This window comes from Zeugodacus cucurbitae, chromosome 2, assembly GCF_028554725.1.
Source record: "Zeugodacus cucurbitae isolate PBARC_wt_2022May chromosome 2, idZeuCucr1.2, whole genome shotgun sequence".
Taxonomy (NCBI): domain Eukaryota; kingdom Metazoa; phylum Arthropoda; class Insecta; order Diptera; family Tephritidae; genus Zeugodacus; species Zeugodacus cucurbitae.
The window spans coordinates 62,652,917-62,679,329 of NC_071667.1; the positions used below are offsets into that span (position 1 = coordinate 62,652,917).

The following is a 26,413-nucleotide window of genomic DNA, read 5'->3' on the forward strand; positions in this document are numbered from 1 at the left end:
TTACAGTAGCGATGCTCAGAGGAAGGTGAAAATGTGAAAATAAATTAAAAATAATAGTTAAGAAAAGTGAAATAATAATAAAGATAGTTATTTATTTAAAAAATATACATATATTTATTTTTTATTCGTTTACTAATTTACAGATATATTATTTTTAAGCAATTTCAAAAGTTTATATTTAAAAGTTAATATTTTAACTAAACATATAATATTTTTTAATACTAATTTACACATTGATATATTTGTTGTTTTTTTTTCAAAAAATCTATAGTGAATATATTAAAATGTCTTTAAATGTATGTATGTATGCATACACATGTATATAAGCTTACGCTAATTAAGTTGTTTTATGGAAGTAATATTATAAAAATGTCTTGATTTTTTTCCGATTATCAGGTTAGGAAAGTTTCCGGAAATAGTCGCTTATTTACTAACAGCCATATAAATTACTTTTAGTTACGCATAACTTTAGTAAATATATATATATACATTAAAAATAATTTTTATTTATATTTAATTTAACGCAGATATTTTAAAGAAAAAATAAAAGAAGACTATTTGTCTCTATCCAAGGTGTACTTGAGGAAAATGTTGTTCAGAACTATTTCAATTATCTATTTCAGTTCTTGTTTAATATGATCTATATTGCACTTAAAATAAAATATAATATTAAGAGCTCTACTTTACTACCAATTAGTTCAAAGTTATACCAGAGAATTGATTTAAAAGCCTCCAGCGATTGGTAAATGAAAATATTTCCTTATTCTCTCAAAAATTATAATTTTTTGTTTCGATAACGCCATAAAATATTTTATAAAAATATGTATATTACATATGTACATGTATGTAGGTATATGAAGCAAGCACATATCAAAATAAAAATATATCATTATATATTTAACAGTTACGAGTCACATAGTACATATATCTGCTACTTATGTTTCTAATGAAGTATTTATCAATATGTTGGTCAGATCGGCGCACTGATAAATATGTTTTGTCTCATCGTTTATTAGAAAAACATGATTGATGGTATATTTATTTTAGATTTGAAGTGATAAAAGTAAAAGCACTTATTTCCAGCAGATAACAGACACTGCTCAATTATTTCGGCAGACAAAAATGTCGTTTCTTAGAAAGAATACATGTATATAATATATTTCTATGCACTTTTATATAAAATATATTAATAATTTTGATTAGAAAATAATTATTAATTTTTGTTTTAAAACAACTAAAACACAATATTAAATTAAACATTTCAGTTCCAATTAAAATGTTTAATGAAAAGTAAATGACACGGCATCAGTATGACATTTCTAATATTGCGCAAATAAAAATGTTACTTACTCATAATTTAGCTTAAGTACTAGTATAGCATTAATCTAAATACACTTGCTATATCTGTGCACAGACTACATTTTCATAGGCATATTTCCGTATATTTTTATATCTTATTTTTATGAAATACACTAGCAAGTAAGTCAAAGCTGTTGTTTAGTCATGTAGAAAGTATGTCTAAAGCAAACAAACAACTGCAGATTCCAGTGATATACAGAAGAAATGGAAGATTTGGTTTATTATCTTGATTAAACATATTTTAAATTAAGTGGCCATATTTACGATTCAAATGGGCATAATTCAAAACAGGAAAAACGGTAAAGTAGTATACAAATATTTGTTGTGATGACAGCATAGAAAATTTATATATTGATATGAGTGTATTAAAAGTAAAGTGTGTGTCTTAAAGAGTCTGCTATACGATTCCCAGTGCGTACAAATGCAAATATTTGTAATATATGTAACACTTTTGTGTATGTACTCGAATTAAAGTGACTTTTTACATAAGAAAATCATTTATATTTAATGCGCAACATGGATGAATTCGTCGTGTTTATTATTTATAATAAATTATTTAAAATTTTTTTTTATTTTAAATCTTTTTTTGTGGAATAAATTGATTTTTATTTTATTATTATTATTACATTTTTCAACAATTGTCTATAATAATATTTAAGCTTAATCTTTTACTCAAAACAACACTAACTACTTAATGGATTACGTAATAAAACTCATCGCGGCCGAAATGTCTAAAATATATAATACTTGAAGTGTAACAATCTGCCGTTCGTCGTTAAACCGTCGGTAATAATCTTCAACTATAATACAAGTAACAGTGATTTTCCGCACTTCAAAGTTGTTACAAAATATGAAGACCACGTTAAATATCTAATAAAAATAATTTCGTATAATAAATTGACGATGGAAGGAATTTAAAGTGAAATTTCGGATGTCATCAAACGCGCGTACGCAATCGAAACTGTTGCCAGCCGATTGTAGCGGTGTCACAAGAAAATGCGTGCAACTCAAAAAACACAAAAATTTGGTGCACATGTGTGCCGGAAAATTTTCTAGCCACAATTGAGAAAATAGCAGCGGCGAATACGGAGTTACATAATTCGCCGTAATTAAATATGTATTTTATACAGTTAATAAAATACCAATTCAATTGGGGAGTCTTGAAATAAATCATATAAAAAATTTATGAAAATGCAAGTTTTTTTTATTTTTAAATAACTCAATTCGCATGCAATTTTTGCAATCAATACGTGATCTTGTGTTAATAAAATTGTATTTACATGCCGACGCATTTGCCTTGTTATCCTTATAAATCATTACAAACGTCCTGGCCACTACAGAGTTCACACTCAATTGGTAATATAAAGACTCAAAGCAACACACTCACTTCCCCTCGCGATCGTACTCACACACTCGATTCAAAAAAATGTCTAAAATCGAGCTCTCTCACTTCGCCGCTTGTACGGTATTCACTCAAATGAGCACACTACTCAGCGCGCAGTGTCTCTCATTTGTGCGCTCTTCGCTCCACTCTCTCCACACAAGTATATTGCCATCTCTTTCAGTACATAGCAGTCGTACTCTTCGTCACAAACTAATTTCATACTAGCAATAAAGTAAAAAAACGGCGAAAATAACAAAAACAAACCATAAAAATTGACGGCCAACACGTGTGCGTGAGCCACAACTACAGCAACAGCAATAGCAATAACAACAAAAAACAAGTAGCTTATTTTCGTATGACCGCAAAACAGCCAACGCGTCGACATGAAATATGAGCAAAACAAACCCTGCCGCTCGCGGCGCCGCTGCTCTCAGCCAACGACTACTACTACTACGAGGGCACGGCGCGGGTTGATGGCTGACGGCTGATGGCTGAATATTTGCCGATTGGCGATTGACGTTGGCAGAGCAGAGCGCCATTATTGCACTTGTTCGCTCAGCGTTCGCACAAGTATCAGATATGTCTATGTGTGTGCATGTGTGAGTTAGGAATTCCTGACTACATTTTTTATTATCTCTCCTGCACGACTGTCGAATGTGAGTTATTATTTTGAAGAATTTGATTTTGCAATAAGGCGGTCAGATGTTAATTTTGGAATATGTAAAGCTGTGTTTTTGAAGAATTTTCGAAATTTAGAGAGCCTGCTTCTCTTTAACTTCAGCTTATTCATCTTCAGTTTATATACATAAATACATGGATATATCCTTTTTCGTATATGTTCCACTTTACTCGACCAACTCACACACACATATGCATGCACTTGCCACATAGCGCGCCTCTTGCAGCGCTGGCTCGTCTTATGTACTACTTACTAGCTACCACCACCGCCGCTCAAATGAATGTCACAAACGTGTGCAAAAATGAGAGGTGCAATTTTTTTCATCGTCAACAGCTCCTACTGCCATCGCAATAATGATAATTTTGGCTATGCTTTCGCTACCATTGCTTACAACTGCTTGATGTTGTTATTATTATTATTGTTGTTGTTGGCATTGCCGCCAATCGTCAACTTCAAAGTGGTCGTTACCACTTCGTCTTCAACTTCGGCGTCACCAGCAACGTCGTCGTCGTCATCGTCATCGTCGTAGTAGCCGTCGTCTACTCTGGCTTTATTTGGCAGCCACTGCCTTTGAACGTCTCTAATGAAAGCAACCGGTGTTGTTGTGCTTGTGCTTTTGAATGTTGCTGTCGTCGTTGCCATTTGATAAATTGCGTTTATAAGAAAGAGATGAATTGTCATGCACACATAACAAATACTCCTTCTCTTCATCGTCGTCGTTGTTGTCGTGGCTAACGCCATTGCCATCGTCGTCGTCGTCGTCGTCATCATCATCGTCAGCGCTGTCATCGTTGCCGCAATCGTTGCCAGTTGCATGCAACCTTCTTCATTACCGTCACCACCCAACGACCATGCTAAGCTATGCTATGCTGGGCTGTCTTATGTGTGGCTCTCTCTACCAAACGAATGTTGTTGTAACACTTGCAATTTAACACACACATGCATACATATACTATATGTTTATATGCATTCGAAGGCGTATTATTTGCGCATATAAAGGATGTTAATGGTTCGGCTTGTGGGTGGGCGGGTATTGGTGGTGGGGTAGTGTGGGCGCAAAGTGGGCGCCGCTGTAAATCATATCCACACATGAAGTTGCAGTTTTTCAGCACAGAATTTTTGAGGAATTGCGTTCCAACCTTTCAAGCGATACCTTATGGATTGTCGTAGTTACAGTTTTTATGGCTTGCTTTGCAATTGTTGTTGTTGCCATCGTTACTACCACTTCACGCTCATTCGCTCAGCTGCTGCTGAGTGGCATTATAAGCGCCACCACACGATATTTTTGAGCGAATGTCCATCGTAAGGTCGCGCAACTGCTGCTGACATTTTTCTTCACTTGCATTTTGTCGTTGTTGTTATTGTATTCATTGGTTGCACCCTTTGCCACGACAGTGTCACGCGCATTGAAGAAAAATTCCTTCACCACCAGCTAAGCAACAACAGCACAGTGCAGTTGTTGTACATGTAGTTGTTATTGCTTGTCTTGCGCTGCGGTCTTCTAGGATTGGAAGCTTCAAAAACTGCATATAGCGGAATAAAAATCTAAACACCAGCAAAACAACAATATGAAGCCAATATGTATGATGTTCCGTAAACAACAAAAACAATAACTAATAATTTAATAATAAAACTTGTGCTCCATAATAGTAGACACACTTTGGTGATTTAATTACAGTTTTATAAAAATAAAAATAAGAACATCAACATGGCTTATATACACTATATTTCATATCAATTCTAAACCATTTTCAATAAGAGGTATGTATACCAGGGATATTATCTATAATACACCTGCTATTGTATATTGTTGACCATTATATACTACGCTTCCACTCAAACCCTTGTGCTCAATTATACCTTAGCTCTTACCAGATGTCTAGCTGCGGAAATGCATTTTTAGTTTACCGCCACCCACTTTTCACCCCTCATTTTTTGCTGTTTTTGTATTTTTTCTAATTTTGTTGTTGTTTTTTTTTATTTTCTGCCGCAACTTTCTGCTCTTCAGCTGCTGCTGTCGAACTTTTGCAATACTTTCAGTTTTTCGTTTTCTTCAAAGACGGCGCAGGATATACACACGCATACATACATATGTATATGCAAACGAAAAAAGTTTTGCAACCACTTCTTCTTGGCTTCATCTTGCAATTTTAAACTTTTTCTGCAACTTTTCCTTTTCTTTTTTGTTGCAGCTCATAACTGTCAAAGTGTGTGCACAGTTGTTAGTGTGCGTGTGTGCGCAAGTGGGCGTCCACCAGCCGCATTGCAACATCCTTGCTTCTAGCTCCATTTTTCCGGTGCATATACATATGCTGGTATATATGTATTTCAATACTTGTATACACATGTAGCTGCATTTATGCGCTTATTTAACTATGTATTAAATATTAAGTTGCCATGTAAGACTTCATTGTTCTATTCATATCCGGCTGTAAGTTAGTTATTTAAATATTTCATTTTTTGGAGACAGCATTCTTCAGTTAGTTATGGCAATTTAATTTTCATGATAGTAGACATTCGCTTAGCACTTTGTCTGCATTTTTGATCACACGGGAGTACAGCTTAATATACAGAAAATGAGAATAGCAGTTGCTGCTTGAAAACGGCAAATGGTGCTAAATTGGAATTCTGCTTTATCCGCCATGTTTTAAAGTTCTGAATTTTAATTGGGAAACATTTATATTTATAAGGTTTAGAAATGTCTTACAAGCAGCTTTAGGGCCGTTACTTAATACCATTGAAATATAAATTTAATTTCGAGGATACTATATATGTAGAACAATAAAAGACTTGAGGTGCGGTCGAGTAGTAAACGATTAGTATGAATAGTAATTCCAAAATTTGTTACTAAATTTCTCAATAAACGGGGTGAAAGCAGCGGTAAAACTGAAAGCATTTTTGCAGTATTTTTCCCAAAGGCTATCAGTTTAACCCGGTACTGCCCAGATTTTTCTGAAATGAAATACACCCATGTATTTTGGCCCCCTGAGCACGAAAATTAAATATGTTGTTTATGATTCATTATTTTCAATATTTAACTTTTCTCGAAAGTGCAAAAAAAACCAACGTAGTTTGTAGTTTTATAGTGTAATTTTCAAGTTATTTATGAAGTTATAGGGTTAAATTTTGCGTTACCTTATGGTAATCGTGGGCTAATTCGGGTTAATAGGAAGTTTATCAGTTTTTATTTTATTCACGTTTATTGAATCGCATACAGATTTTCAATGGAATAAGCGCTAAAACAAATCGGTTTAATATCTAACTTTTAACAGTTTCATATATAGAAGATTATATAGGGAGCACATAGGAATGTTTTAGTATGATCACCTAATCATTCTCGTATTAACTCTGATTTTATAAAGTTTTTCCGGCGGTTTAAAAAGTAAGGTAATTATGTATTAGAAGAATCCCTCGAACTTACTGAACTGTTAAAGTAGTATCATTCGATTCATCATGTCAAGTTCGAAATCAAATATGTAATATGAATTTCAGAATCATATAATCAGGTAGTTTCTTGCAGCAGAGATTTTGATAAATTGAATTTGCCAACATAGAAACCTGTACTAAAAAATTAAATTAAGGGTTCTTTAAGCATGAAAATAAAGGAACGAAAGCTGGAACCTCAAAAATATTCCTAAAGAATTAAACACATTTTCTTTAGGTATCTGTAGTAGGCAGTATCAGAGGCAAAGAAACAGGATTAATTTTCTAAATTTTTCTCTTTTCTTAGAATAAGATGTTTAAAGTTCCAATTTTAAGTACTTAACATTTATATTATTTTCTTTAAAATATACATTTTAGCTTATTGAAAATATAGAAAATACTTAAATGTCATATTTTAGTTGAGTTGAATAGAGTCTTAATCTGGTGTAGACAGTTAGTGAAAAGTTGGTCTGGTCACAGAAATATTGTTGTTTTTAAATCGACTGGCGGACCACTTAATAAATTTTACATTTAAAAAATCACGTCGAATTTAACATAAATTTCATAAAAAAATAAAAAGCTTTAATTTTAATATAAATAAATATCAAATGAGCGCCATGAAAGCACAGTAACTTTAATACTTGTTTACAGTAATATAATTGACATTTATGTATATCATCTACAAACATCCTTGTGTGCTGAACTTTGATCAAAGGCGAAAATAATTTAGAATTTTTCGTTTACATTGACTTTGGCGTCATCACACATACGCACTTTTTGTCAAATCATTGTTTGGCTGGCAGACATTTTATTATGGCCTTGCACGCACAAACATATAGCTGTGAAAGGACATTTTGTGCTGTTGTTGCTGATGGTAGGCGCAATGTTGTTTCACGTTTATCAAAATGCCATTATGCCAGTATCTTATGAAAACCAACTTGCTACAATTAAACTTGTTGTTGTTGTTGCTTTTATTGCTGAGTGTCGCTGTTGCTGTTACTGTTGTTTGTTTACGTTGTTTATCTGGCGCTGCGGTGCCGACCTTCCTTGCGGAATCACTTGCAAATCCACAACCGCATATCAATCAAAGTCTCATAAATTTGTCACCGCAAACAAGAAAAATTAAAAAACAACACAAAACAATGAAGGAGGACAAGCGTTAAGAGGGCATGGTTGTACGACAATAACAATACAGCTATGCAACGCCGACGCGAGTAACGGCAAATTATCCACACATACAACCTGACATATATGTATTTGTAAACAATAACAATGACGTGCACAAATGCGCCAACAAACACAAACACCAACAAATGTGTATTTATTAAATAACAACGCGTTGCAATTCCTTTTTTTTTCGTTGGGGGAAAAGCCTGGCAATCAGCTGTTTTTGATGAATTTTCGGTGTGGCGAAATGACGCTATTGTGTTTTTACTACGCTACATGTTGTTGTTGTTGTTGTTTGCGCTGCAATTTTCACATGGCGCTTGGATGTTGCAAATAAAAGTGCGCAATGACATGAAAACAACGACAAAAAATTGCAGCATCATCGTCAGCAGCCAGGCCGCCAGCCAGCCAGCTATACAGTAGCGGCAACAAAATGAATGTGAGGCGAGAATAACAACTGCTACCGCCACCGCCGCCAAATCAGCGAAGTAATTTTTCATTTTCCTAAACGAAAAATTGAGGAACAACGCACCAACGAGACAACCAGCCCGTCAGCCGGCCCAACAGTCGGCGACCCAACAATAAAGCGACGGCAATGCGAACTCCAACCAACCGACCAACCAACAATACAAAATGAAGGCCGCAGATGTTGCTGCTGGCGCTGATGCTGCTACCGCTGCTATTGTTGCCGTTGCTGTTGTTGTGGCAATGTTACCCAAATATTGCTGCCACCGTCGCCGAAAGTCGAGAGCGAGCGAGCGAGTGAGAAAGAGCGGACACAGAAAAAGCTTGATGAAAAATTGCCTGGGAATATGTGTTAACCGCTTTTTAAACTGCCACTAGGACTCGACGTTGTAGACGATAGTGTCTACAACAACAATGGCAATAAGAATAAATAGTAACACTGTTTGACCGAGCGACGGTGAATAATAATAAAAGTGAAAAAGGATTTTGTCTATAGCATCTCCATGAAACATATAACGGTTAGTGGCGCTCCTTGTTGCGCGCGTGCTCAACTCAAAGTTAGCGCTTAAAGGGTAGCGTCAGGGAGCAAGGCGCCAAATTTGAGGGAGCCCGAAATTGTTGGCATATAAATGGAAATGGAGTAAGTGTGTTAAAGTTTGGGGGTGCTACAATGCATATTTACTCAGTTACTAACGGTAGTGAGTGCATTTGTTTGGCAAACGGAGTATGAGTTGGGCCGTGAGTAAGTTTGGCCTGGCGGGCAGGACTAAAAGCCGAACATGAAGGAGTGTGAAAATGTTCAATGTGCTAACAGAAAATGATTTATTAGCAACAAATTTGTTAGTAAAATTTGCTGTTGGCCCAAAAGTTAAATGTGTCACATACTGCCGCCGCTGACAATACGATACATAAAACGCTCAGCACTTTTGGGAAAGTGTTGAACAGCTGTTTTTTGGAGGCGATGATAAAAATTTGAAAAAAAAATATTATAAAAATGAGGAAAGAAGAAAAAATTATAAATTTAAATATGAAATTTAATGAATATATTTTTAAAACTCATTTAATTTACTTAAAATTAGCGAACGATAGAGAATTATATAAGCGCGTACCTTTAGTGGGTGGGGCGTTTGACGTCTTCGAAAATCCCCTCCGCACACGTCTTGACGACAGAGCAAAGAAACAGTTGACTCTTACAAAAAGTATAACTTTCGAAGGCGTTACCTTTTCTTGTCTACACAAGCACATAACAACTACAATAACAGCAACAACAACAGCGGCAACCTGAAGTACATAAAAGCAAAGAGCAGCAACAAACAAACAGCGACCGTTTTTGTCGGAAGACTAATACGCGCATACAAACACACACACATACACAGCTACAATCGTCAGCCGACAGCACTGCAAGAGCAACGCTAACGACAACGACAACGACAACGACGAAGACAGACAGCAACGGCAACAGTCCTCAGTCAGCTAAAGCGACAGCCCCAGCACAATTCATACATAGTGTGGCACAAGAAAAGCTAGGCGTCGTCTGATTTGCAGAAAGAAAAATGAGAGGAGCTCACTGAATCGGCAGCGACAGCAGCAGCAGCACAAATCCCTCAACAACATCGAAGGGAAAATTAGTGCGGACCAGTGATCGGGTTGTTGTATTGCCTGCTTCTTGTAGGAGTTTTGCGAGCGAATGCATAGACGAGCGACCCCCACTTTTTGAGCGCTTTTTGACTGATATGTAGCAGTGCAACAGCACAATAACAGCAACAACGGTGACATACATGCAACAACAAGTGCAAGTCATAACAGCAGAGAATATGGAGTGAAATTTACAGTATTGTTGTTGTTTTTATGTGCATTCTACGTGGATAGAGTCGCGATTGATATATAGAGAGCTGCACCCAAAATTCTTTTAAGGATGTCGTATATTCTACAAACTCCTCAAATTTGCTCATTTTTTAGAAAAATTGGTATTGACCAAAAATTTTGATTTCGTCTTCGATAAAATGCGCCATAATTTTTGACATTAATATTTATATGGGTACCATTGGCAGGGTTCTTCAGCTAAAAGTCTGTTTTGGAACTGCAAACCGCGGTATATTTTTTACGGGTTGTTCCATGTTATATGAATTATGCAGCCTGATTTGGTTATTTACTAAATCGGAGGAACAATTTCATTCCTGAATTTTGTTTTTTTATGATATTTTTAATTTTTTTGTCGTTGAAATGCTAGATTTTTTAACTATTTAAGCTCCATAATTCGGGCTGGAGACGAGTTGAGGAACCCATTGACACCTTTTAAAATAATAATTTAAAAAAAGTCATTAAAAACACAATTAATATCTGTTTCAGTGACCAGTTTATGTTTCACAAGTTCATATTTTTCAAATAAACTTAACCTTAATATTGGATATACACAGATTAGAATATTTTATATTGATAGTGGTTTTAAGGATGGTATTCATATTTTTCAAATAAACTTAACCTTAATATTGGATATACACAGATTAGAATATTTTATATTGATAGTGGTTTTAAGGATTGTATTCCAAATGAGATAGGTCATTAATTTTTAAAATTTTCCATAATTTTTGTTAACATATTGGAATAGATATTCTAAAATTTATTCCCGTTTCGTCAAGCTCTCGCTTCTTCTAATTTCTAATTATTTAATATAATTAAACAAAATAAAAAAATAAATATTGCACAGAAGTTTTATAGCTACATTCTAACATTTATATCATTTACTTTAATTAACATTTTTTCAAAAAAAAAGTTCAATCACTTTGTTAATTTTAAAGCAACGACTCAATTAACTCGATTTAAAAGTCCTTTAAGTGAGTAATGAAATTTTGAAAAATTGCGCTTCTCTATTTATTATTTATGTGCATTTATTTTTTAAATAATCCATTACATTTTCGCCGTGCCATTAATGGGCCGTAGTGAGTGGCCTTAACTGCGCCATTGAGCGGAGTGGAGCAAATACATGTAAGAAGCGGAATTTGGTGAGAGCAATAACGCAAACCGCACTACACGGCTGCTGGCTGGCTTGTGGTGAGCGAGCGCGAGTATTGGTTATTTTATTGTTGTTGTCGACAAACATAGCTAGTAGTAATGGTGTTGATGAAAATGATGAGTGTAGTGCTTACACCTGAATACAACAAGCGCACACATACTGAAATACAACAACAATAGCAGAAAAGGCTACATTACGTACGCGACACGCTCGACTAACAACACAGCAATGCAACAATAACAAAAACAATAAGAGTAGTGTTACGAACAACAACAGTTGTGAGTGAGTGTTTAGCGAATATAGTCAAACCCACCCACCGACCATTCAGCGCACAGCTTACAGAACAGCAGCCAACAATTGCAACAATAACAACGAACACCAACAACAACAAGTCGACAACGTTGTTGGCCAAAAGACTGAAAACCGAACTGATGCAAACTGCCACTCACTCAAGCGAATATAACAAATGGGATTGGTTTTTGCTGATTTTCAGAGAGGGCGCGCGGCGTGCGACAGCGTGTAACGTGAATGAGGGCGGTTGTGGGGTCGGCAGAAACAGGTAGGCCAAAGAAGAGTGACGCACGGCACGAAAGAGTCAAAGTTGGCGAAGAGCGATAGAGCAATGTGAGCGCGTCGAGCAAAGGAATGCGTGTGGGGGTAGTGGGGGAGCGCATATACATAAGTATTTCATCAAAATGATATAAGCCATCTCATTTCAACTAAAGCCAAATAAATTTCAAATGTTTGCGCGAAATGCGACGATGTCAATGTGTTGAGCCAGTGAAGGGGGGCTGACTGACAAAAGCAACAACAACCTTGTTGAGATAAGTTGAATTTGCGCTCAACGGACAGGCGACAGGCACCAACCCAACCTGTGCGCTGTTATCACTCCTGCTCGCTTCTGAGGCGATGCGCTGCTGACGAGCGTGTTCGCCAGCTGATGGGCGCATGAAAGGTGAAGGCGGCACCAGTGGCGAACAGCAGTCAAGACGAAACCCACACAGTTGATGGAGAAGAAAAGTAGCCAGCATAAGAAATGTATGCATGTATGTATTGCGAAGCAGCAGCAAGATTACGACTCATATTTTTGTGAGAGAGAGAACGACAAGTAATGGACAGCGGAAAATAAGAGTTTCCACGTACAATTTGAATTACACTCGCCTCAAAGTTCTGCAAATAAGCAAAATATTGAGGGGATGCGCTTTCATACTGCGCGCAACAACAATTACATGCGCGCTTTATGTTGTTGTTGTTGGTGGTGTGTGACAAGTGAGCGCCAATATCGTATATTTTGCTTTTGCTTTACATTTTACTTGTGGGCATGTCACAAGAGGCGTACTAACAAATCAGTCATTCCTACTTTTATGAGAGCGACGATGAGCTAACAACAACGCAATAAAAACAAATAAACCTGTGTGGCTTTCCGCTCTTTCAACACCAGTGCAGTTAATGAGTAATTTTAATAGTTAGATAAATTCGCCGCGCGCTCGAGTTCGCTGCACCATACAATTTACGCTCTTTAGTTTATCGTTTCATAAATTTGTTTTTATTTTGCTTGATTGCCCTGCGCTCTTCGCCGCATTTTACTTTACGAGCGCGCGCTCCCAACCACGCTCTTCGCTGCGGCACACGAGCGCGCTACATTTTCAATCATACAATTCCTCTCCACCACTGCTATTTCCATTGATACGACGACGAATGTTTACCTTCCAAAGCGCCTGCTACATACATATTTGCCACTCTTCTTCTTCTTCTTTACGTAGCTTCTTAAACAACTACCACCGCCGCGCATGCCATCGCATTCGCGCACACGCGCCACTTGCCAGCGTGCGCTCTCTTTCGCACATTTTTAATGGCACAATTGTTGCTCTACTCGCAATGCGCCTGCTTGCACTTGAAACGCGTTTGCCGTTTTAACAGCGCTACGGCCGTTCTTTCTTTCCTACACTGTCGAGTCATCCATCTAGCCATCCATCCATCTGCTGCGTACGCTTGGCTGGTTGAATTCATGTGCGCTGCGCTCATGTGTTTCTGCGCTATAGTGCTATGGTGCTATCGTGCTGTGGTGTGCTCGACTCGACTCGCCTCAACTCGTCCACACACATTTCGCAAGTTATACGTGTATATGTATATGCAGCGCAAGCGTTGTAGTTGTTGTTGCTGCACTGCTGCTTGCTTGCTATCTGCTGCCGCCGCGCTACTTGATATACTTCATAGCGCTGAGTGCGAGCGCGCTCCATTGTATATGAGTACATGAGAGCGTGTGTGTGTGTTTATCTGCCTATCGGAGTGTCGTCGGCAGCGGCTATTATTTACCCCCGCCAAGTGTAGTTGCCGTTGTGATTGACAAGCCCAGTGTGTGTTTGCCTTCGAAACGCGTACAACGTGTGCTGTGTAGAAAGCGAAATATAATAAGCGTAAATTTCCAATTCATTTTTGTTACCCAAACAAAAAATCGCAACAATAACAATACGAAAATTCATTCATTCTACTTTACAAATCGGCACATTCTACAACGGTAACGTGAAACGCGTTTTAACGGTATATAAATAAATAAAAAATTTGAATCAACAAAATCGCGGATTCGTATTCATTCACCTTGTAAACGCGAAATATATTTATTTGAAAAAAAAAACAACAAAAAACATTTTTGCAATATATTTTGCATATTTACAATACGCCGCAATAAAAGTAAATCATTTACAACAACTGTGACTGTTGCGCGCGCTTAAAGTGCATAGAACGCGCCGCAAATTAAACGCTGCTGCATTGCCGTCGCTAGTCTGGAGCATCTAGCATGCATTAGCAGGACTTTTGCACTTTTGCCAGTTGACACACAGGATTTCTACGTAGCAGCGTTGCAACGGGCAGCGCACTGTTAGCCATTTCGTCAGTTAGTCGCCGCAGTCAGTTAGTCGGCGTGTAGGTGCGTTCTAAGAAGTGCGCGTGAAATTATTGTGTGTGTTGTGCTGAGTGTTCTTCAGTCGATTTTCGTGAGTGCAGCAGCAGGTCGCGCCGACTTAAACAGGCCAGGCAGACAGTCGTGCAAACAACTTAGCCACAGAAAACAAATCATTTGCTAGTTGCTGCTGCCACTCTACGCGCGAACGGTGTATACAAAACGCCCAGCTAAATCACAAACAAAAATTTTCGTTTTGAAAAAAGTTACGCGTGAAGTTATGCGAGAAAGTACATTACAGATATAAAAAATATCTAAAATATAAAAAATAAAATTTTTGTCGAAAAAGAACTGAAACTTGATTTGTGTGTGAAACTTTTAATTTGCCATAAAGGAAAAATATAACAAATTTATTTCTTTGTTTTTATTTGCGAATTCATCCATAAGTTGCTGCAGTTGACCAGCTTTTAAACAAAATATTTTCCATTGTGAAGTTAAAACAATTTTGTTTGTGAACTCTAAGCACTTCCAGCCGCTATGTCAGTTAGTGAAACGCGTCGGTAATTAAAGTGATAAGCGTGTTTATTGTCGTGAACGTCGTCGGTGAAAAAAATCGTGCAAAACCAGCAGAAGAACTGACAATACGTAGTGCAGAGATTTGCGTGAACGTAATTAATTACAAAAATATAATTTGCTTACGATTTATTTTTGTAGCAAACAAAAAAACAAAATACAACCAATAATTTTACAAACAAAATAAGGAGTAGGAGATTAAAATTGAAAATTTGAAAGAAATCAAGAAATTCCTGCTTGATAGGCGAGCGTACGAAGTCGATGAAGCTGTGATATTTGTGAGCATATAAACGCTAACAACAACAACTACTAAAGCAAAAGAAAACGTACTAGAGGAATTTTTCGCATTTTCATAAGCAAGCAAGAAAGTCAACAACAATAACAACTACAGAGGAGGCGTTAAAAATTTTACCTACAACACAAAAGCAACTTAACTTTTCCACGGAAACTTTGTATACGAGCAACAACTGCAACAAAAACAACGAGTGTTAGAAAAATATAGGCGGTCTTGACAAGCAAGCAAAGCAAGCAACAAATGTATGTAAATATATGACAGCTGCATTCAGTAGACGCAAACAAATAAAAACAACAACAATAAGACACAGGCAAGAAGGTACGCCAGAGATTTGCGAACAAAAGTCAAATGTCAAGCCGCTGAGCAACAACAAAGCAACCAACCAACCAATCCCGAAGCAATCAAGTATACTAAAAAACGCAAAATTATATACGAGCACTAAGCGCTAAAACAAACAAAATAAAATATATTAATTAATAAATATAAATTTAAAGGAATATATTGCAAATATATAAAAATTAAAACAACAAAAAAAAATATTCCACAAACCATATACAAGCATTGTATACGATTTTAAAGCAAATTAAATATTATAACAAAAACAAATTAAAGGCATAAACTACACAGAAAAAAACTAACAATAAACTGTTATACACAACAACAAACAACTGCAATAAAAAAGCATATTTAAAAAAATAAAAATATTTTACTTGCAACAAATTGATAATTATATGTACGTTCCGTCGCGTTTTACCGTCGCGTGTGTCGTTCGAGCTAATTCCAACCAACCACAAAACAAATAAATTGCAAACAAATGTGCCTGTGTTGAAGTAATATTGTAAAAGGAAGAGAAAATTAAAAAATAGAAAAAACAGCAGTGTGAAAAAAAATTTGCATGCATTTCACTTGCAATTTGCAACTTAGAGTGTTGTGTGTAACTCAAACAAGTTAAAATTTCAAAAGAATAAATAACAATTTTCATATACTATCAGTTAATAGAGCATTAATTTAGTGGACTTGCGAGTCAACTAGAGAGCAAAAAGCCCGCACCCAACAAGCGTCGCAACTTCTAATCCAAAGCGTAACAACTCGTGCTGCTTGCAAAAGTGGCACAGGTCGGGCTGGACATCGCTCCCAGAGCATTAATGGCTCAACCTAGGGTAAGTACCAAACGCAAGAGTTTGTTTAAATTTTTAAATTATTATTAACTTTGTATAAGAAATAGTTGGAATAAAGTGGCTTTAGTAGCTTCAGTGCAGTTGCTTTTGTTGATGCTTTTGCCAAGGTGAGGCACTTAGCGACGGTAATTCTGTATGGTGTTACAAATTTATGCAAATCAGCGCATTTTTTAAGGTGAGACCAAAAAAAAATATGTTTCTAAAATTTTCCAAGTGACTTAATTGTGCTCAAAGTAATTTAAAAAACCTGTTAATTAACCAAGAAAACTTAGTACGAAAAAGTGTTGAAACAGCGTTTTAAAATTTTATTGAAAATCACGATTAATAAATAATATATTTTTGTATAACAATTTTCATAAAATTTCGTATTCAGGTATTTTTGTTCAATCGTCCGTCCGTCCACTGCTATATACAAAGTGATTTGCATTTCTTCCGAAACTGTGTTAAAATATCGTATTTAAACAAATTTCTATTACAAAAAAAATTTTAACGTCAATATTAGATATGTATTACGTTTAACGAATTTTCGATTGTTCAAAAAAATTAATAAAAATAAATAAAAAAATTAAATGTTTTGCAAATATTTGCACAGCGCTGTTAAGTGATTGAGTGAGTGGATTTAAATGGCTTCATACTTTGGCAAACACTGTGAGAGCACACTTACATATGTGTGCATTTATTAATTTTGTTCGAGCAAAATCAAAGATAGTGGGAAAAAGAAAAGTGATAAAAAAAGAAGTGCCCACTAACTGATCAGCGACACCTTTTTTGAGCGTCTAAAATGATATTTTCGATTGAAATTTATAATTTACATGCATTTAACTTCAATTTATATATGCATGTGTTTGGCTCCTGATCACGCTGTCTGTCCCGCCCGCCTGGCTTATCATCTGCCTTAGCCTGCTAATTCCACTTGCTTTTGCTGCTTGTGCTTGTGGCCTGACAGTTGATAATGCGCTCATTGACAGTTGCCATGTTGAGGTGTTGGACGCGAAATTTTGCATTATCTATTATATACTCATATGTTTTTAGTATATATAATGAAGGTGTCCAACAAAGCTGCCGAATGCAGCGTTAGAAAAAAAATAAAATATCAGCAAGAAGTGCTGTTATGCTTAGTCACAGTTGAATTGAAAATTTCATGGTAACTGATTTCGTTGTTAATTAAAATTTTTTATTATTAAAAAGAAATAAAAAAACTTTGTTTAGTATTGTTGTAGCGTTTTTTGTTTTCTAGTATTTCTAAAAATAATATTTCTCTAGAAAGCAACTGAAAAGGAGAGAGAATTTCGTTTGAAATAATAATAATAAAAAATTTGATTTTAATAATTTTTAGTTATTTGAAAAAAAGCAAGAAAATTGTTAACTGCTTTAATCAGCTATATTACTCAAATAAAATTCATATCTGTATATTAATTTGTATATATGTACTTACATGCATTGAATTCTTCCTGCTAGCTTTAAATTTGCTTAGAACTCAACTTACAGTTATTAACTAATTAACTTTTTTAAAATCAGCCGAATATTAAATAAGTATCGCTCATTTAATTATGCGATTAAATGTGACGTACAACAAAGTCTAAGCACAAATTAACATTTAACATTAAAAAAATTGATTATAAATTAGCAGTGAGGTGCAAAATATTAACAGTATGCCAAATGTTTGCTCTTCTGTCCGTCTGCAGAAAAACGTGATCGCAAAATTTTCCAAAATTTTCTAATAAGTTTTCGAGCGAAAAGCAGCATATAAGCGTCAAACTAATTTACATATACCTATAATACAAAAACAGTATGCGCCACTATTATTGATTTTATATTTCTGATTTTTTTCACAGTTTTTTCTTGTTGAAATTTTCTTCTTTTTCCACATTTTCTACTGCATTTTTCTTAAATTCATTTATTTATTTAATTTTTTTGTTGTCATGTTAACGCCTAGCTGCTAAAGTGCAACATTGTAGTTCAGTTTACAGTTGTTTGCGCAAGAAATTAGAGCGTTTTCCACACAAAGGCCCTAAAAATATTAGAAAAGTATAAAAAAGTGTAAAAAAGAAATATTTCGCTTCTTTTCTGCCATTTCAATGCCGTTAACAATGAGCTTGTTAATTTTATGTGGTAACATAATATGCGCCATTTGATATGCTTTAAATCGATTCTCGTTAGCGGCAGTTGTTGCTTTACGAAACGATGTATTCATTAGCAACTGTGCATTAGCCGCTGCTGTAGTGGATCAAACACATATTTTATTTATTTGCAGACCATTGTGTGGTAATTTTTTTCTTTAATTGTATTTTATTTTAACAAAAAAAAAAAAAATTGTAGTAAAAAAAATGTTGTAGAAAAAGTGATGAAAAGGCGAAAAAAATTGTGTTAAATGGTGTGGTTTAGTCATAAATTTGCAACTACTTCTTAATATCGAATTTGTGTTTCAATTGAAATGTGCGAAAAACGATATCAAGTGAGATTATTTATTTTTCACAACACGTCAGACGATATTTGACGTAAAGCTAATTTGTTGTTTTCATATTTTGTCGATATCTGCTTGAGTTCTTACTCAAAAGTGAGATATGAATGTTGTTATAATAATTATTGTAAATGCTTAATATCTTTCATGCTAAAGTAAAACATATGAGATTTGAAAAAATATAATATTCTTGCAACATTTTTAACAGGATACCATAACTTATAATTTTTCTTGTCTCATTTCTTATATAAATTTTTTTTTAAATTGTTTCACTATAAAAAATTTGAATTTCGACCAATATTTTTAATATATAAATTTTAGATACCGAAAAATATAATTTTTGGTATTTAATTTTGTTGAAATATTTTTATTTAGTTTTTCTATTTTTTCGTAATTTTCTTGCAATTTATCCCTAATATTTTATTCAAATAATTTTTTGCTTCCACAATTCTTAGAATTTTTCCAATTTTTTTCACCTTCTCGCCATTTTCACACATTCACCGCTTCATCATAGACAATAATCGCAATTTTCCAGTAATAATATTTTATACCATTAATATAGCGGTTTATATTAAAATATGCATATTTTATGAGTGCCAGCCTACATATCCACAAACACAATAATTTTGATTTGACAAAATATTTTTAATGTGCCACAAGCAAGCATCAAACAGCGCTTGGTTGCAAGTGACATTTATGTATATGTTCGTACTTCATATATACAAATGTACTCGCAAGCGCGCTATCAATGTGGCATTTTTATAGTTATCATTTCCATTTCACGCGACAAACAAATAAATTTACGTTTGTGGTTTAATTTTCGATTTTACACCCATGAAAATTGTGCGGCTGGCCGATTAACTGCTGCTGCAACCACGGCAACGGCAACGCCAATGGCAATAGGGTATGTGCGAATTGCAACAGCAACAATTAAAAGTGACAATCCTAGTGGCGGTAGTTGTACTTTTTATTGTTGTTGTCATTCAGAGCTGCCATTTTGCGGCGCGCTGGCAAGTAAGCGAGCGCATATCAGCGCCGCCACTCACCTATGCACACCAATACAGGCGCGCACGCACACACACCGCGTTGCCGGAAAATTTTATTGCATTTTTGTCGTCAAAACCGCGTGCGTGCGTGTGTGTGTGTGCCAGCATTCAATGTTGTTCAATGTTACGGCGACATTTGTTGCGGTTTTATTATTTACATACGCGCTCGATTTTTTCACACAACAATTTTGTAATTGTTGTTGTTGCTGCGGCATTTTTGCGTTTTTACTCACACCTTTCCGCTGAATTTTACTATAATATTTATTGTTGTTGTTAATTTTGCGCTATTCTGCGGTATACAATTACAACAATAAAATTGGCAGTGTTGGAAGGAAATTCAGCAAACCAAAAAAATAAACACAAACAACAAATAATAGCAACAAAAAGTCAGCAATCCAGCCAGCAAGCCACGCTGACCGCTCATGAAATTATACAAATGCATACACGCGCAAGTAGTTGAATGTTGCACAATTTGCATTGTGCCGTTTGTTGTTGCTGGCAGGAAGCAATTTTTATATTTAATTTGATTATTTCGCAGACAAAGTAAGAGTGAGTATATACATATATACCGCACAGTGCAACCTATTGTGGCCATCAAATACTTAAAACCGCAGCATTGCATTTTTGCGTAGCGCAACAAAAACAACAGCAAATTGCTATACATTTGCATGTCGGTGAAACGTATTTATTTTCATTGTATTTTTTTATTTGCATAAAATTAAGAAGGTGTGGCATATAAAAATGTGCAGCAAAAAAATTTAACAAATTTGACTGTTATTTTAATTTTAGGTTAACCGCAAAATTTGCCGTTACGCGTAATTTAAGTGATGCTTCACAGATAGCAGAACTTTATTGGTGCGAAATATTTTTAAATGATAATAATTTTTTTTTTAATTTTTTAAATTTGAATGAATTTGTTTAAAAAAATTATTTAGTTTAAAAGTAAATTTGGTTAAAATATGCGCAACAAACTCATCAGCTTCTGTTGCAAGTAAAACATTTCTTTAACTCGCTGTTCTTCCAACTTCTTCTGCTGCACACTTAAAAACAATGCAAATTTTCTGCTTCCGCATTCCAGCCTTCAGCTTGCATCTTGCTTCCACGCCAACTTATTGTGTGGCAAGTGCCATATATAAATATGTATGCACCCTTTAACTTGTGCCACAGAAAAATGTTTCATGTGCATTTAAATAAGCGCAGCTTAATGACGACATTGCGTGCGCGCTCCACTTGTCCTGCCAGCCGCCAACCACCAACCCGCTTTCGTCACCTATCAACGCAAATGCCCTCGCATATACTAAGCGCTAATGTTGTTGTTGCTATTTTGTAAAAAAATGTATGACTTTTGCGCTCTAAAGTGTGCTTGGCCGGCCAGCTTCGGCAACTTGTAAATTTTGAAAATAATGACGCTTAAATACAATGCATTTTTCAAAGGCTAAAGTAGCTGCGGCTGCTCGCAGGATTGCGTGCGCCAACAGCAAGTGCACTTGCATATGTACACATATACATATATATATGGATGAAGTGAGTGCAGTTGGTATGTGATTATAAACTAGGGCGGCCATCCGCAGCTCAAATGCGTCACAAATTCGGCGTTTGGTGGGGAGAAATGTGTATTCATTACATTTAAAAGAGAATTTACAAGTTATATGATAGTTGCAGCATATCTGCAATTTAGCACAAATTCTATCGTATAAGGCACTCACACACACTTTTTTTTTCATTAAAATCTCGCTAAAATTTACGCTGAGCCAATGAACCCATTTGAGCGCAACACGCTCTAATCGTACATCGTTTACGCTAATAAATATTTTGGAAAATTAATTTTAACAAAGGAAATGTTTATTTGAACGCATTACCGAATGCAGATAAGCATCTGAACAAAAACAAAAAAGGAAAGAAAGAAAATAACAAAAACCTAAACGCTTCATCTCTTAAAAGCATCTTCACAGCCACAAACGAGTTGAAATAAAGTAAATTGTTTTGAGGAAAAAAACGCGCGCATATTTAGACGCATATTGAACTTGAAATTACAACGCGCGGCACAAAAGCCATGTACAAAAACAAAAAAGAAGTGAACTATACAAAAAGTTAACGAAAAAACCGGTAAACTGAAATAAACTGTAGAAAAAGGTAGGAAAAAAGCATGAACGCTTTAAACTCATCATTAAAACATTCGAAGACACAATAGACGAAATCGCCGCTAAGAATGTATATAAACAAAAGCACAAAATAAATTTACAATATTAGGCAAAAGCGAAAAGTTAAAAAACGCTCAGGTGTAGCGTGGTAATTTTTTTTCTAAAAAAAAAACAAAAAAAAAAATTGTTTATTCTTTTTCTTTGCTGCAAGTAAAAGTAACAAAAGTATAGAACGTAGAAAACAAAAAAACAAAAATACACAAAAACCCTCAACTAGGCAGCAGAAGTATATATAAAAAACGCAAAGTTATAACACAAAAATCATTTAGACAAGTTGCACGCTGCTCATTAAATTAAATGAGCCATCAGCACGCAATTTATTTTAGTATTTTTGAGTAACTTCTTTGCTGTGTGCCCAGGTATTTACGCGTACCTCAGCGACGACGGCGCAAAGTAACAACACTGAACTCAAGTACAAATGTAAATGTTTGTTACTTTTTGTTGTTGTTGTTTGTTTTTTTACATAACTTACGCAAACACGTACTACGCTCGCGCCAAGTCGCGCTGTGCGTGCCACAAACGCGGCAAATTTGCTAAAAACCAAGTTTAAGCAGCCCTTTGAACTCGCCAGCGTTTACAAGTTTTCAGCATTAGAATTTTGAATTTATTTAATATTTAACTGTCAGATTGTCGATTTAATTAAATGTGCTAAATTTCCGTGGCATTAAGGTTGTGAGTATGATATGGTATACATACTAAAATATAGGTCATTTACTAAAAATGTGAAATAAGCAAAAAGCGCATAAGTCTAAAATTAAAATCTATACTTTTTTTATAAAAATTCAAAATATTATTACTTAGCTGACGTCATTGCGCCTTCAAATATTTTTTTATTTTTATTTATTATTTTTTTTGTATATTTTGTGTGGAAAAAATTTAATTTGAAGTGTCATTTGCGCGTTTTTAAACAATTTAACACTTTCAAAAATATTTATGCATAAATTCTTCAAAAGCAATTTTTTCTATGTGTCATATGTTGATTTCGCATATTTTGAAGCATTTTAATTTGTTTTCTGTGTTGTGCTCTTATTTTTTTATTATATATTTAGTTAAAAATACCTTAATGCTTTGTGGCACATTTTTCATAATTTTGCTGGCTAATATATTTTAAGTATTTCTGCATTTTGTTTATTTGTCACTTAGTTGGTTTGGCGAAATTTTATAAGCGTTAAAGTAATAATCAATCTTTTGTGTTTATTTATTGCTTTCTTGGCGACGTTTGAAAGGCGTGAATTTTCAAAAATTATGGGAAATTTCTTAAAGAACTGAAAATGTTTTGAAAATATGGGAAATTAAAATTTTGTAAGGTTTGTTTTTTTGTATGAAGATTTTATAGAATTTAGCAATAGTTTGGATTTGGTTATATTTTTTAAATAATATATAAAATATGCTCTACAGCTTTTTCGAGCTTTGAAAGCTGCGCTCAAACACAATTTCGAATTAATCGTCCATTTTTATGTATCTAGAGAGTTCTTAAAAGTCAGCATAGTATTTTTATTAATAAAAACGGCTATCCAAATATCACTTACTGACTCAACAAACTCTTATTTTTATATGAACTCAGCAAAAAATAGGTTTTTTTGACCTTTAACTTCAACGCCACAACTCAAACTAATACTTTTCAAGCGTTTCGAAAGCTTATCTCTAATCGCCATTCGACACGCAGCAAACATATTTTCAAATTGCAACCAAAACGAATGGCAGCAAATTAAGTAGCAGAGTGAAGAAAACATGGAAACATGCCACAAAAATGTATGAAAAACATTTCTATTTTAATTATTACTTAATCTTTTGATGCACCATACAACATTTGTGTATGTCAAATGACAAATATATCTGCCATAAATATCTGAGTGAATTAAAAACAAAAAAAAAAAAAATATGAAATGGAATGGTATAAATGTGGCACTAGAGTGGGAGGCGGATTTCTAATAGATCTGCCGTTGTAGGACGCAGTGCAAATGGCAAATAGCAGACGGAAGCGACTTGCTGACCAAATAACCAAATGACACGCAACAAAAATTAATTGCTTAACACCAAATAAATATGGGTGTGTGCCGAAGAAAATCGACAAAAATTACAAAATATTAAAACAAAAAATGGACAAAAACAAAAACAAATTAGTTTTTAGTCAAAATGGAAATTAAGAAAATTGAATTTAGCAGCGAGCGCCTAAAATGTTATTGAACCAACGCTAGCGCGTTTGTATGTGCCGTTATTTCAGGAAATTAAAGTAGCAACACCCACACTTTGGCACTGTTGATAGGCAAGACACATGCAACTAACAATTAGGCAACAACATAAGAGACGTTTAATTTTAATGGCATGTAGAGAGCGTTGTTAGAGCAACAATAAAAACGGAATTCATAAAACATATGAATACAAGCTATTATATAATTAAATTAAGCGCTGAACGCTTTAAATTTTTGTGCAATTTTAAAGTTCCGAAGTACGCTTTAAAGAAATCAATACTTTTGCATGCCACATTTTTGTTCATACATATGTAGCGATGCACACGATTGTACAAAGTTAATAGGCGCATTCGCCTCTAAAACTTGTGAGTGCACCAAGCGAAAGCCACTGAAATGGTGTTGCGCTATGTAGGCCTGTGGCATGTGGCCAGACACCAGTGAGTAAATAAATAAAATGACTAGCATATTTGCTAAGTTACATGTGCATTTGCATATAAACATATATGCGTGTGTGTGTGTGTCCATTTCGAATAGAAAGCTTACCACCTTTAAGCTACAGTGGTAAAATCGTTTGTGGTATTGGTTATGTTGCAGACACATATGCAAATTTTCAGCGCACATATGCAGAGATATACATTGCAAAATGCTTATCTTTATATAAATACCTTTAAATACATATATACATATGCATATGCATGTGAACTTGCCTTGCACTGACCAGCAGACGCGATAAATGACCCCGAAAACCTCAATGGGCTGCCTAAGCACCATTTCAATGTGTAACACACACATATCGTTGGTGTTGCGCCTGCGTTTGCTCCATTTAGCCAACACAATCGCTCTGCTATTATTCCTATTTCTCAACAGTGCAACGTGTGTAAACGCAGCTACAGCTACAGCTGTGTGTGTGTGTCTACTATCTAAAGCCCCTTCATGCTTCACCTACACTACATGCAGTTAACTGCACCCCTTTTTGGCTAGCCGAAAATGCGCCAGCTTTCACACACACAAACACACAACAACACGAACATATGTTTGTATGTGCGAGTAAAAACAATGGCGGCGGCAATGTGCAACACCTTCGCCATGCAATTTAGCAAATATTGCAAATATAGCAACAAAAATGGGAGCACAACAACAAAAACAGCAAAATAGCGGCTGTGCTACGCCTAAGCTGTGACTTTCAGTTGCCACAATCTAGCGAAGCAGCACATATCCCATAGTGGTGTTGTTGTTATTGTTTTTTTTTTTTTGTTGCCAACTATTTTGTTGTGCGTTGCAACAGGGTTTTGTTGTTGTTATTGTTATTGTTATTGTTATATTTGTCGTTCTTTTAACTACGAGCTGTTGCGCATTTGCAAATCGTTTTTGCAACCAAACAATTGTATCAGTCAGCGTGGGTAAATGAGGACGCAAAGTGTTGCCACAAATACATTATATACCAATGTACATTCACTATGTATATACATATATACTTTGTACATGTACACAATAGGCATAGATAACATGCCACATGTGAGCGCAATCCAGGCAGAAATTGCAACTTCAACACCCACAAACACACGCACAATATACTCTTACTATATATATATACATGTATGTATCCATACAACATTTGCAACACCTAGTATCCAACAGAAATTCGTATAGTAAAGATAACAATTCTGCAACACTAAACGCCTACACAAAATTACTGAGCCGTAGCTTTGCAAGTGGCAAACATTGTCCATATGCGTAAATGTGCGTGCTTGATTGCCTATGTGTGTGTGTGTGCGGACGTGTGTTGCAGCAATAAGGAATGTGCAACGATTTCATTCGTATTTTATATAATTTTTTTATGAATAGTAACAGCTACATTTTTGCAACAATAAAAGCAATTTCATCATAAAATTGGAAATATATACGCGTATAAATTACCGCTATCAATATACAAGACATTTTAGAATTTGTATTAGTTTTCGCTTTCACGAAATAAACCATAAAATTTATTAATTATTACTAATTCTTCATATATATATATGCGGTACATGTAGTTTATTAATGGAGTTTTTCGATTTCTTTAGCTTTTTATGCAACAT

General features: G+C 35.0%; 1 protein-coding gene across 1 annotated transcript in view; it reads left to right on the forward strand.

The window, feature by feature from the left end:
• Positions 1 to 13,446: 13,446 nt before the first annotated feature.
• The window catches only part of LOC105213891 (homeobox protein homothorax), a 249,552-nt gene continuing 236,585 nt past the window's right edge, over positions 13,447 to 26,413 (forward strand). The window contains exon 1 of the mRNA XM_011186990.3: positions 13,447 to 16,417. Within this exon, the coding sequence (XP_011185292.1) occupies positions 16,403 to 16,417 (15 nt within the window). The 5' untranslated portion in view covers positions 13,447 to 16,402. The remainder of the gene's footprint in view (positions 16,418 to 26,413) is intronic.